At 40.8% G+C, this 12,701-nt stretch overlaps 1 protein-coding gene across 1 annotated transcript in view; it reads left to right on the forward strand.

Annotated features, from left to right (window-relative positions):
- The window catches only part of LOC310935414 (solute carrier family 45 member 4-like), a 36,267-nt gene that overhangs the window by 19,483 nt on the left and 4,083 nt on the right, over positions 1-12,701 (forward strand). The window contains exons 2-7 of the mRNA XM_083899308.1: positions 5,198-5,386; positions 9,002-9,181; positions 9,384-9,574; positions 9,674-9,860; positions 10,752-11,207; positions 12,176-12,447. Of these exons, the coding sequence (XP_083755434.1) occupies positions 5,198-5,386; positions 9,002-9,181; positions 9,384-9,574; positions 9,674-9,860; positions 10,752-11,207; positions 12,176-12,447 (1,475 nt within the window). The remainder of the gene's footprint in view (positions 1-5,197; positions 5,387-9,001; positions 9,182-9,383; positions 9,575-9,673; positions 9,861-10,751; positions 11,208-12,175; positions 12,448-12,701) is intronic.

Below are 12,701 nucleotides of genomic sequence, written 5' to 3' on the forward strand. Positions count from 1 at the left end.
CAGAAATTTCACCGTAACCCACTTTATCCACATGTTGACAATTACAGTGTCACATTTTGCTCTCAAAAAAAGACTAAAATTAGACCATCTATGACCTTTTAAATCTAATAACACAAACACAATCTGTTCTTGTTGTTTAAATCGAAATACAAACACTATCCAAGAAAACCTCTCCATCAAACCTGTGCCAAAACGAAGACGACCTGCTGACGTCTTGTTGAAGAAGTTGCTGAGTCGCTTCATATTTAGTCTGACTCTGCAATGACGAACAGGCTTTTTTTTTACCAACACTGTGTTGTGTTTACAGCATAAATCACACACATGATAGATCAACGTACTCAGTCACTCTCTGCGAATGCTCCGGACAATGACGCTCTTTATTCACAATCGGTCAATGTGCAGAGCAGACTGTGCAGTGTGAGCTGCTGCTGTGAAGTCTGATCCATTCTTTATTCTCACCTGCAGCTCCTCAGGTCTGCGGCGCTCCCGCGAAAGCTCGGCGTCGCTGTCCTGTGTGTGGACGCTGGTTTATGAAAAACACCTGCGCTTTTCTCAGTCTGTTGACAAAATCTGAATTGGAAGTTTTTAAGCGAACTCGCTGCAGCCTGCAGCTATATACGTCACAGTGAGAGGGTTTACAATCCATTTGTTTTGCATGAAGGTTTATACTTGGCTCTCACAACAACACTAACAATCCCAACACACCCCTCTTATACTCAATCTCATGCTTCTTAAGAAATCTGTCCCTGCTGAGCACTTTTTTTCTTCAGCTGAGGGTCAATGAAACAAAGGCATGTTGTAAAATAAACCACAAAGCTTTGTGTGTCCTCGTTGTCTCGTCTTGTTAGATGCACAATTATAGACCGTGTCGTGAAAAAAGGCACATGCGCAAGTACCTAAAACCTGTATTGTCTTAAATGGCCACCAGGGGGCCAATTCCATTGGTTGGGAAAGTGTTTGTATTTCATCTTTGAGAAAATGACTCTGCTTCTCACAGGATTTTAGTAAACATTGTCTTGAAGTGTTTATCGCCTCAGTTAAGGCTGAGCAGATGAAAACTGAATTGAAAATGACACAATAAGAAGGGTGCAGTTTAATTGATCAGTTTTTAACTATTCTTTGTTCCATGCCAGATAAAAAAAGGGGGTGATTCCACTTGTTGGTTTGAATCGAAGTCCATTGGAAAAATGTATAACTTTGGTAAAAACAGATTCCTGAAGATCTCAATCGCGTGTTCCATGTCTTTTTCAATAGAACATGATGACAGTTTTGTAAATTTTGTTCCCATTTAGAGGCAAATATATGATGAAACACAGCACATATGAGCAGACAGTTTCAGGTTATCTTTTAAAAAAGATAATTAATGATGTTATGGTCTATAGGGCTGCAACTAACCATTATTTTCATAATCGATTAATCTCTCGATTAATTTCTTTATTAATCGAATATTTGTTTGGTCCGTAAAATGTCAGAAACTGTTGAAAAATGTTGATCATACCGAATGTCTTGTTTTGTCCACAACAAAAGGATTACATTTGAATGATTTCTTTGTTCTATGGAGCAAAGACACCAGAAAATATTCACTTTTAAGAAGCTGAAAAATCAGAAAACTTGTTTTGAACGATCGTCCAATCACAGACTTGCTGTGCTTCTCGGCACCGTAATTCCTAAACGGTTTAATAATTGCCAGATATTAAGCGCGAAAGTTATCTTGGAAAAAGGGGCAGAAGAACTCACTCATCGAACATTTTTATGAAGTTCTACAGCCATGAAATTAAAAAAAAAATCCAGGCGGCCTGAATATCGTCATGGCCATAGGAGGATTAATTTATTATCAAAACAGTTGCAGCCCTAGTGATCTTGCCTGTGGTGACGGTCTAATTGACAACATATAAAATCCTCTCTGTGATTCTCCAGCTCCACCCAAAAATGTTTTTTTCTGGTTCCAAACAGTAAAACTGTCCGTTTGTAAACCAGTGAGTGACGTCATAGTCGGCTGACACCTCTGCATAACCACCAGTTGAGTTAATGCTGGGAACTGTTCTGCCTCCCTGAAAACAGTGCTTGTCAAAACCATTGATCTGTTTGCCTAACACCTGTGCCACACGCACATGCATGACAATGGAAATACTGTACTTCACCCACATTGCACTCGGGGCAGGTACATGTCTTTTGTTGTGTATGTTTTTATAGGTGTGTTTGCCCCGGACATGTTCCACTCGCCCCGCATTACCCTCCACTGCACACTCACAGCGTCATTTAGACTCTCTTGGCACAAGTCAGCTCGGATCATCCTCCAGAAATCAAGTTGTTGACTGAGACAAACATGTGATTCATCAACTGCAGTAAAAACATGAGGAATACCGTGATTGCAGCAGTTAGGATTTCACATGACAGCGGCATTTTGTAGACAAACAACTGTCCAGACAAACGTTCAATCTTCCAGGGAAAATCCCCCGTATGTTTTGCTTCATCAGCAACAACTCAAGGACAGATCTTCCCGCATTTACCAACCAAATAACATCTTTTTTTTTGTCTTTTGTGCTGTTGAGCAAGCTAAAAGTCTTTTACTCTGGAGGTTTTTGTTTGTATTCCGTGTCTCAAATGTCTCTTCACTGCATTTTAAGTGGGTTTATACCTGTCCGCACATCTGCCCTGTTATGATCACATGAGACAAACGTTAACAGGGCCAAATCCTAATCTGACTTCTTAATTTCCATCCCTTTCTTTGCATCTTTTATTCACTAAGACATTAATCACCAGTGCCATGTTTGTCAAATGATTTTTCAACATTTCCACAACTCTGCTGCAGATTGAATAAAACGTTTAAAAGGACTCCATTAGAAGCGTTTTAAGCGTCTCCTCCTGTCTGGATTGTGCGGCAGCCAAATAACAGCTAATTCATCAAGCTGCATTAAGTGACAGTTTGACAGTGAGACAATGATAAAGTTCTGATTCAATAAGGTGTGACTCAGCTGACTTCACTTTGCTTCCTCCTCCTTTTCAGCAGCTCAGTTCCTGGTTCTATGTCTGTCTTTATTATACCTGATCCGAGTTCAGCTTTTTTCTCTTTGTAAGCGTTTGGTCCCACAATTGAAGATGTTGATTAAGGCTTTGCTTTCATGCTCTTAAGGCAAATTCCCTGTAATGGTCTCTGTTACTCACAAAAACCCTCTGAGAAACATGATCGCAGAGTGTCTACTCTCCTTCTCTTCATTAACCTTTACACGGGAGTTGATGTTGCGCTCCTTTGTGCGATAATCCACGCTGAACATTCACACAATTACGTTCAATAGACCTGAGCTAAATCCTGGTGTGTTGCATGGTTGCCATGGCTTTTCCCCCCTTTCTCTCTCTTTGTGTGGGGGTTTTAACAGAAGTCAGACTTAGACAGACGCAGGTCGACATGTAGGTAACTGAGGTGACAACACAAACACAAACACAATGACCTATAGTGTGTTGCTGTGTATTTATAGACCCCTGCAGTGACACTTGACTGGACGATAAGACTGGAAACTTCACGATAAAAAAGTATCACATCAGTCAAAATTAATAATTCTCATAATGGATGTCAGATAAAGCATTGGTACCAACTTCCTCCAAAACCCTCACGTGGAGGATAAATCGAAAGAAAATGAGGACAAAGTTACACTCAACAAAAATGTATAAACATGCAAAGAAAAACTTGTAGTTATTGTTATGTGACAAAACAGAGTAACTATCCAAAAAATAACAGTACAACTTTATCAATAAAGTGGCTTTAATTTGCAAGCATTAGGATCAATTTCATAAAAAAGTCCTGGAGTAATGACAGGAAGAACACAATGGGGGTCGATGATCCAAGTTCACAAACTTCAATAACGTGTGTGTCCACCATTAGCCTCACGCAGAGCATGGACATCACCAGGTTGTCGATCGTGGCCTGGGGCATGTTGTCCCATTCCTCCTGCAGAGCCACTTGAAGTTAGCGGCCCGTTCTGGGAAACTGGAACTGGAACCCGCTGCCAGACACGCCTATCCATCCAGAACAACCCGAAGGTGTTCGATAGGTGACGTGTCTGGTGAATACGGCGTCATTTAGTTGTGTTGCCACAGCTGTAACGCTCAACCCAGCACTCAGCATGCCAATGGCACGCTCCCTCATGATTTGTGACATCTGTGGCATATTGACAAGTGACAAAAGTCCACATTTTGGTGTGCCCTTTTATTGACCAGACCATCAGCAGTGTCTGTGTACTGGTCACGCATATTGACCACCACTCTGCCATGCTCCATGACTCTCGTGATTTGAAATACTCAATCTGAGATTGTAGTCAATAGGAGTGGCCAAGTGACTCTTGGACTACTGGGTTTGAGCAAAACAAATCATTCCATAAACAAATGCATCAAGAATCTGAACAAATCTGAGCTATTTTTGTTCAACATTTCAAGTTTGTGCGTTTATATTTTTGTTGAGTATATAAACGATTCTGTATCAAAGTATGTTTGTACAGTGCATAAATATTATATTGGTGTACTGAATACTTTTTATGTTGGTGTCAAAAGAAATTCCATCACGTTATATATAAGTTTATACATTGTGCATACACACTTTGAGATGTAACACATACATTAAATGAATGTTTAAACTCGCATGCATAAAACTGATGTCCAAATATAAGTTTTAAGATAAGTGTTGACTGGATTCTTCAACCTTCCTTCAGGAGAAAAACTCAGATTTAACCATAATGATCAATATCGACTGATCTCAACCCATCTCAACTATATTGATAGTTAACATCTAAACAAACACGTGGATGTATTAGGATCCTGTGTGTGTGCAGGTAAATGCTCTTTGAAGCAGTGATACAGCACCCAAGGGGATAATAAAGTATCTTATCGAATAAATACATTAATAACGTTGCACTTAAAACCATAGTTGTGTCCTCTTCATCACCATCACCATATTTTTCCTTTATGTGTTACAGAATAAAGTAATATTACTAAATAGCTTTAATAGTTTTCCTGGTTAATGCATTTAAGTGTTTCTTGTGTCTTAAAGGCTCATGTTTCTACAGTAGTTCATTCAACCTTAATCCATTCTAAATATCTCATGTACAATGAATGAATGTAACTTGCACCCCCTAGTGGACAACATACAAACTCATGGTCAAATCTCAAATGTTTATTGGTTATTTTCTGACATGTGTGTCTCCAGGTCTTCCGGAGCAGTACTACAGCCTGACATGGTTCCTCAGCCCAGTGCTCGGCCTCATGTTCACTCCTCTGATCGGCTCGGCCAGCGACCGCTGCACTCTGCGATGGGGCAGGAGGAGACCGTTCATCCTGGCTCTCTGTATCGGCACGCTGTTAGGAGTGGCTCTGTTTCTCAATGGATCACTGATAGGTGAGTGTGTATGTGTGTCGGCGAGAATGTAGTGTGCGTTTCTCTGTCCTGATTAAGTTCCCTTTCAATTGTCTTTAATTGTTTAATAATCACAGGGTTTAATGATCCACACTCTTAAAAATCCGTCCATCCATCTTCCACCCTGGACAGATCGCCAGTCCCTCACAGGGCCTCACATATAGAGAGAATCAACCACTCACTCTCACACCAGCTAAGGTCAATGTAGAGTGTTCAATTTACCTAATCCCCATATTGCGAGTTTTTGGACTGTGGGAAGAAGCCAGAGAACCTGGAGAAAATCCACACACACACACAGGGAGAACATGCAAACTCCATGCAGAAAGGCCCTTGTTCTTGCTGCAAAGGCGCTTACCACTACACTCTTAAAATTCATTAAATGATAAGATAAGATAGTTCTTAATTAGTCCCACAGCAGCAAATACAGTAAAGATAAAGGTAATAGATAATAAACATGCATTTTCACGTCTATGAATGTAAAATTTAGGGAAATATTGACAATAAGACTACAAAAAAGTACAAAAAATAGAATATACATTATGTTAAATGACAGATTATTGCACATGGGATGAATAACATGTTACATGCAGTCTACTGAGAGCAGTGCTACTGACGTCAGTTGTTTTCAAAGAGACTAACAGAGACACATTTAAATGTCAAACAGTAGCTCTAAATATGTAAATCCTCTATGTGTGCACATAAAGATGAGGAGTCTCAAAATTAAGACTACAGTTGTACATTTTTATGTCATTTAATCACAGAAGTTCAATAGTTAATAATGTTTAATCACATTTGTATCACCTTGATTTGGAATTCACAGCAGTTTTAAATGTTAACAATGTAACACAGCTCTCACACTTATAACACGGGAATCAAATGAATAAGAAGAAATGACGTTCTGACTGATTCCACAAATATTGTTTTTACATTCTTGCTCGTATTTGCTGATTATCTTGTTTTACTCGTTTGACAGCACCACAGTGGAAAAACAGTTACAATAATGTTGATTTGCACATTTCAAGGAGTGGCGCAATCCACTGTGTTTTACAAGAAATGATTTAACACAACAGGAGAAGTTAAAATGACATTGTGACATTGCAGTTAACACAGTTTTAAAACTCTTAAAATTGGTATTAACTACACTTCAAAAACATAAAAGACGAAACCCAAATAGAACATCACAATCTGAGTGTCGTATCCTTGTGGGGACGTTACCCTCAGTCCAGCCCTCGGCTTATTATGTCACTCAAATGTCAGTCCAAGGTCATTTTCATCTAATTTAATCAAAGTAAATTGATCAGCTGCCAACACGGATATTGATCTAGCGCTAACTTTATCAGCGTAGTTCCGGTTGGTCGTTGTCATTAGCCGTGTGTTGCTGCTGTTCACATGTAAAACACGCGGACACGCTCATTAGGGAAGGTTTGTGTAACCAGCGGATCAGCACATTTGCAGATGATGATGTTAAACAGACGTTTGAGCTTAACTGTACACACACACACACATGCACGCACACACGTACGCACACATTCGCTGTGACATTTCAGTAAAAGTCTACAGTTAAACCATCAAATACTGTGTGTTTTCTTCACTGGTCTCTGTGTTGCCACCTGTCGTCGTGGCTGTGGTGGAGGTAGAGTAGGTTCATCCATTCATCAGAAGTTTGGTGGTTTGATCCCACTTTTCCTCCGGTTGTCCTGCTAAAGTGACCTTGAGCAGGACACTCAAGCCCAGATCCTTCCAGTGTGTGAGTGAGTGAGTGATGCTGTATGAATGTCATCCATTTATTTTATTCACACAATAAAATGACCTATATTACAGCTGCAAAAGTCCCAATTGATCTTGAAGATTGGCGCTGAGTTGATTAATCAATTATTAATTGAATAATCTTTTCGTTTTTTACTATTTAAAGGTCCAGTGTGTAGAATGTAGGTGATGTTTTCTTAATTAGACAGATAATTAAAATAAAGTATAAATAAAATATTTAAAAGTTTTTAAGTTTACCATCATTTAATTGTATAATTTGGTGTTTTCCATTACCACAGAATTAACCTTTTATATTATGGTGGTAGCACTCAATGGACAAACTAAACTAACTAACTGAAGGCTGCTTAGATTCTCCAACACACTCGGAAGGGAAGAGTGAGGTGAGGGATATTCAGCTACAACATGAAATCAGTTTGAATGTTTTTTAATAAAAGCAAATCCCTCAGTTCAGCATCTTAAATGCAAATGTTTTGTGTTCTTTCTTTGTTTTTTCTATCTAACAACAATCAATTGAGAAAATAACCAACATTTTGAATTTATTAACTGATAAAAAAATGTCTTCTAGTTGCAGCCCTTCTTTGGGATTAGATTAAACCGGCTTCAAGTTGAGATGGAAATATAATGAAGATATTGGTCAGTTGTTGCCTAATTGGTTATTGTATTGTACTGATTTTGAGCGTTTTCCCACATTATTATTTGGCATAAATGACTGTACATGCTCCATTTTCAAATGTGAACCACATGGGTCAAATGTCTGCTGTGGCACAATAGCAGACCAGACCTTTTAAATGCCTTTTAATAGAACAAAGTAAAGCTATAAATAACAATAAGACTGTGTGAACTGTTTTTTTTTTCTCAGCAATTCAGAATTCAGCTCTATTCATTTATGTTCCACCTCATTCTTCTGCCCAGAGGTTAGTACTCGGGTCACTTTAGGGCACACACGCACACATGGAAGAGAGGGCGAGGGAGAGATGGGAATGGGTGAATCTATGACCTGGATATGAGGAATAAGATGACTCAGTGACGTGACGTGCACATTTCCATGGTTGTGTATAATGTGAATGTGTGTGAACAACATGGATTGACATGGGAAAACGAGGACTAACCTGCATATGTTTGTGAGTGAGTGAGTGAGTGAGTGAGTGAGTGTGTGTGTGTGTGTCTGTGTGTGTGTGTTGACATGGGAACACAGGAGCAGGCAGTTCACAGGGAAATGCTTCCTGTTTGCTTCTCCTGCTCAGCCAATCACAATTCACTTCCTGTCTGTCTGCCTAGTGGCTAGTGAGTAGTGTGACTCCATTGTCCCACCTACACGCACACACACACACACGCACACATGCATGTCTCCTTTATGTTAATTGATTTGGGATTCTGAAGCCATGTTGTGTCACACTTTTTCTAATATTTCTACCTCTCTCTCTCGCACACACACACACACCCCCCCCCCCCCCCCCCCCCACACACACACACACACACACACACACACACACACACACACACAGTACACGAAGCAGTAAAGTGGAAAATGTGTGCACTGACCTCAAGAATAATCTATTGATCAAATGTACAGGTCTGACCATCACTTTACATCACTTTGTTTATAGAATGTAAATGTATATGTTGAACATATACATTTAATTTTGTTAGAAGAAATAATAATAATATATAGCTAATGTAGAAATATCATAAAATGCTCACACATTATCTCCTTTGTCTGTGTCTGATCTGAGCGTTATACTCTATGCTGTCAGTTTCTGTATTGCCTGGTACCCAGACTATTTCACCGCTCTACAGGCGATTAAATAATGTTCCATCGTTCTCCATCAGGTCTGTCTTTTGGCGACGAGCCAGGAAATCAACAGATTGGAATTGTCCTCACCGTGCTGGGAGTCGTGGTGTTGGACTTTTGTGCAGACGCCACAGAGGGACCAATACGAGCGTATTTGCTAGACGTGGCAGACACAGAGGAGCAAGACATGGCGCTCAACATCCATGCTGCTTCAGCGGGTATGGCTGACACGTACTCTACATCTTTCACTTTTTTACTCTGTTAAAACATTCACAATCATGCAGCAACTGAATGTAAAGAAAACGTGGGATAGAAGAAGCTGGATGGAAACAAACTTGACAAACACATTCAAAGTAAATCTGAGTACGGAGTGTGTTGGGCTCATGTCGTCTCAACCTGTGTGTTGGACCCTATGTGCAGGTCTTGGCGGTGCAGTTGGCTACGCTCTTGGCGGTTTAGATTGGACTCACACCTTCCTCGGAGCAGCCTTCAAGTCTCAGGAGCAGATCCTGTTCTTCTTTGCTGCCATCCTCTTCTCTGTGTCTGTGGTGTTGCATCTCTTAAGCATTGAAGAGCAGCAATACTCTCCCCAAAATGACAGGCTGGACCAGGTAATGCATGATGTCAAAATGTAATGTAAATCACAAAAAAAAAAAAAACTCCTCCTGGTTTCCCTAACGTCACACAAAAAGACCCTCCTCTCTCTCCAGGAGAGGCCAGATTCCGCCAACCAGCAAATATCGGCCAACGGCAGGACTGGACTTCTCGCTCCCAAGTTGGAAATGATTGGAGAAGATGAAACGATGGACAGCTACAACCTCTATGACCCCTATGACGATGACCTTTCTGAGCGAGATGATATGGACATGGACTTTCTGGAGGTGGAGCTCGTAAGAAGTAAGTCTGAGAAAAGGAAAAATCACTCATGAGTTTGGAACGTCTGGTCCTGTGTTTTCAAGGCATCTTTAGAGTTGTACATCACAGTCGCCACTTCACACTAAAAATGTCGTAAACATAAACACATTTCCGTTTCCGGTGAGTTGCCTGGTGACATTCCCGCGTTGCCCACGTGTTTTATGTTAAAACAGACAAAGGCAACTGGAATATTGTGCTTGTGAAGTGACACGACTGCAAACAGGTATGACTGAATATCTGTGAAGGTCATAGTGTTCTTCTGTAGATAGCTGTAGGCGACTGAACCTGTTTAAGGTGAAGATGTTTCACCTCTTATCCAAGAGGCTTCTTCAGCTCTGACGAACTGAAAAAACAGGTGTTTAACCTCTGAGGCTGAAACCCGTCTAGATAGTCGTTAAGTTGATCGGTCACCTCTCCGACCCTCAACTTAACTCAAGCAAGTCCAGTCGTCTACAGCTAACTACAGAAGGTATGGCTGAAAACACAAAGAAGTGCTCATGAATAATTTTAGAAGTGAATTCTGTTGCTCACAATACCCAGTTGTTCAGCATTTACACGGGATAAATTCTTCTTGCCCCTGCCTGCCCTCCCCTGCACTGCTGCTATATACACACAAACACTCTCTCAGGTCAGGTCTGATAGTATTGCTTGATCATTTCTGTTCAGAATAACAAATAAAAATCACCAAAGCTTAGGCACTGCAGCTTTAATTTTTAGGCCAAATTTTCTGATGGAGCACAAAAAAAAAAAAAAAAACGGACAATATTTGCAGTTTTACAAAATGCTTCTCATGCATCTCTCAGTATGAGTATGTTCTTACAGTCGTATCTCTAAAGCTCTCTTCTAAACTGTCTTCTCCTCGTCTGTCTTCAGGTAAAAGTGACAGCGTTCTCGCCATGGCAGACTGCACTCTCGACCACTTGGACCATGATCCGTTTTTCCTGTGCCACCTTGAGCCGTCCATCTTTGCCGACCGCCTTTCACCCTATCAGGGCTCGCCACCGACGACGTCCAACTTGTTCCACCCCAATCACACTCCCTCACGGTATACCAACATCAGACGCAGCAGCAGCGCAGGAAGCCAGGACCTGCTCCGCTCTCAGATCGGCAACCACCAAACACACGGCGTCACACCCAGGGTTTCCCGCCTCTCCGCTTTCTTACAAGAAATGGAGCATGAAGATGGACAAGAGGCTCTGCTTCACAACCAGCTCAATGAGCAGCGTGCCATGAACGGGCAGCTGTTAGCCAGTGGAACCGAAACAGATAGAGTTAACACCAACAGTCTGAGTTGTAAAGGACAGGCCCATCGGGCTGGGATGGTCAAAGGTTGGTATCTTCTGACTATTTTTTTGATAAAATATGTAAAACCCTTATATTCAGAGGCTATAAGAATGTGCAATATAGCGATTCTTATATCCTTTTTTTCAGCACATCCTATAGGCAATCTGATGGAAAAAAATGTTTTTAATTTTCACCAATTATCAAAAACACACCTGAGTGATGAATTTCTTAAATTTGGAAATATGTCAAAGTTTTAGTCTTGTTATTTGGGAACAAAAAAAAAGTCTATTTTGTGACTTTTGTACAACTCACTACAATTAACTGTACAATGACAATTACAACTTTGACTCAACAACACACAAATAGACAAAAAAATATATATTTTAAAGCCTGGAGATAAACACATAAACAACATAAACACACACATAAGAAGTTGTGTATTATTCGCACAGGTCTGTACCATGTGAGCATTAAGGGTTGAAAAGTAACAATTGATAACTGAAACTATCTGCACTTCACCTCTTTCTGAAGCGCACAATGGAGGTAGAAGTAAATTAAAAACTTTATTTAGGACACAACCTTTCCATCTGATGTGAATCTTTCTCAGGTCAGAATGATTTTACAGACGTGTCAGGTACCATCATCCTCACGGAACACTCACTCACGGTAAAACTATGTTTTGTCACAATAAAATACTCATCAGTACTTTAAAGTTATGAGCTTGTGCACGATGTCTGTACGACAAACACATATTTTTGTGACACAGTGTTTGCCGATGCATTGTTTTAATAGTACTATGAAAGACAATCGTGATGGCGCCCCCGTCTGGTGTAGCATGATAAATCAGCAAAAGTTTTAATTACTCCAAAAAACATGAAAATCAAGTGAGATATGGCCGTCACAGACACAACTTGCTTTATAGATAGATGGCCTCAGAAAAGTCTTTGTGGCTTGGAGTAAGTGTGTGGTCTCTGTCTCTATTCTCATTTCAATAATCTTATCTTTTATTCCAGCTGCCAGCACTGGAGCTCCGACAAGGCAGTCGCGTCACCGACACACCTTCTACCGGCAGCCGTCGTGCACCTTCTCCTACTACGGCCGAGTGGGGAGCCATCGTTACCGCTACCGCCGCGCCAACGCTGCTTTGCTCATCAAGCCGTCTCGCAGCATGAACGACCTGTACGAAGTGGAGGCCAGACACAGGAGGAGGAGCAGGCAGAGGAACAGACACCGCAGTGGAAACACCAACTCCTCCAGCGGAGACACGGAGAGCGAAGAGGGCGAGGTGAGGAGCCCACAGAGGGATTTACAAGTCAAATGACAGACTTTGATGCTGTTACTACTACTGCTGCGACTTGTGATGTGCTGGTAATCAGGCATTGATCCTCATAGTGGAGGTTAGACTCATTTATGGTGCTTTCCATTTATGTCAGAAGTCAGAATTGGAGAAATCGTAAGAAAACATTGCCATCATTAGTTAGACGTTGTTGGCAGTAACAGTCAATAACAACTCTCTACAGCACATGGTATTTTGTGCAC

Source organism: Microchirus variegatus (assembly GCF_963457635.1).
Source record: "Microchirus variegatus genome assembly, chromosome: 13".
In the NCBI taxonomy this organism is placed as follows: Eukaryota; Metazoa; Chordata; class Actinopteri; order Pleuronectiformes; family Soleidae; genus Microchirus; species Microchirus variegatus.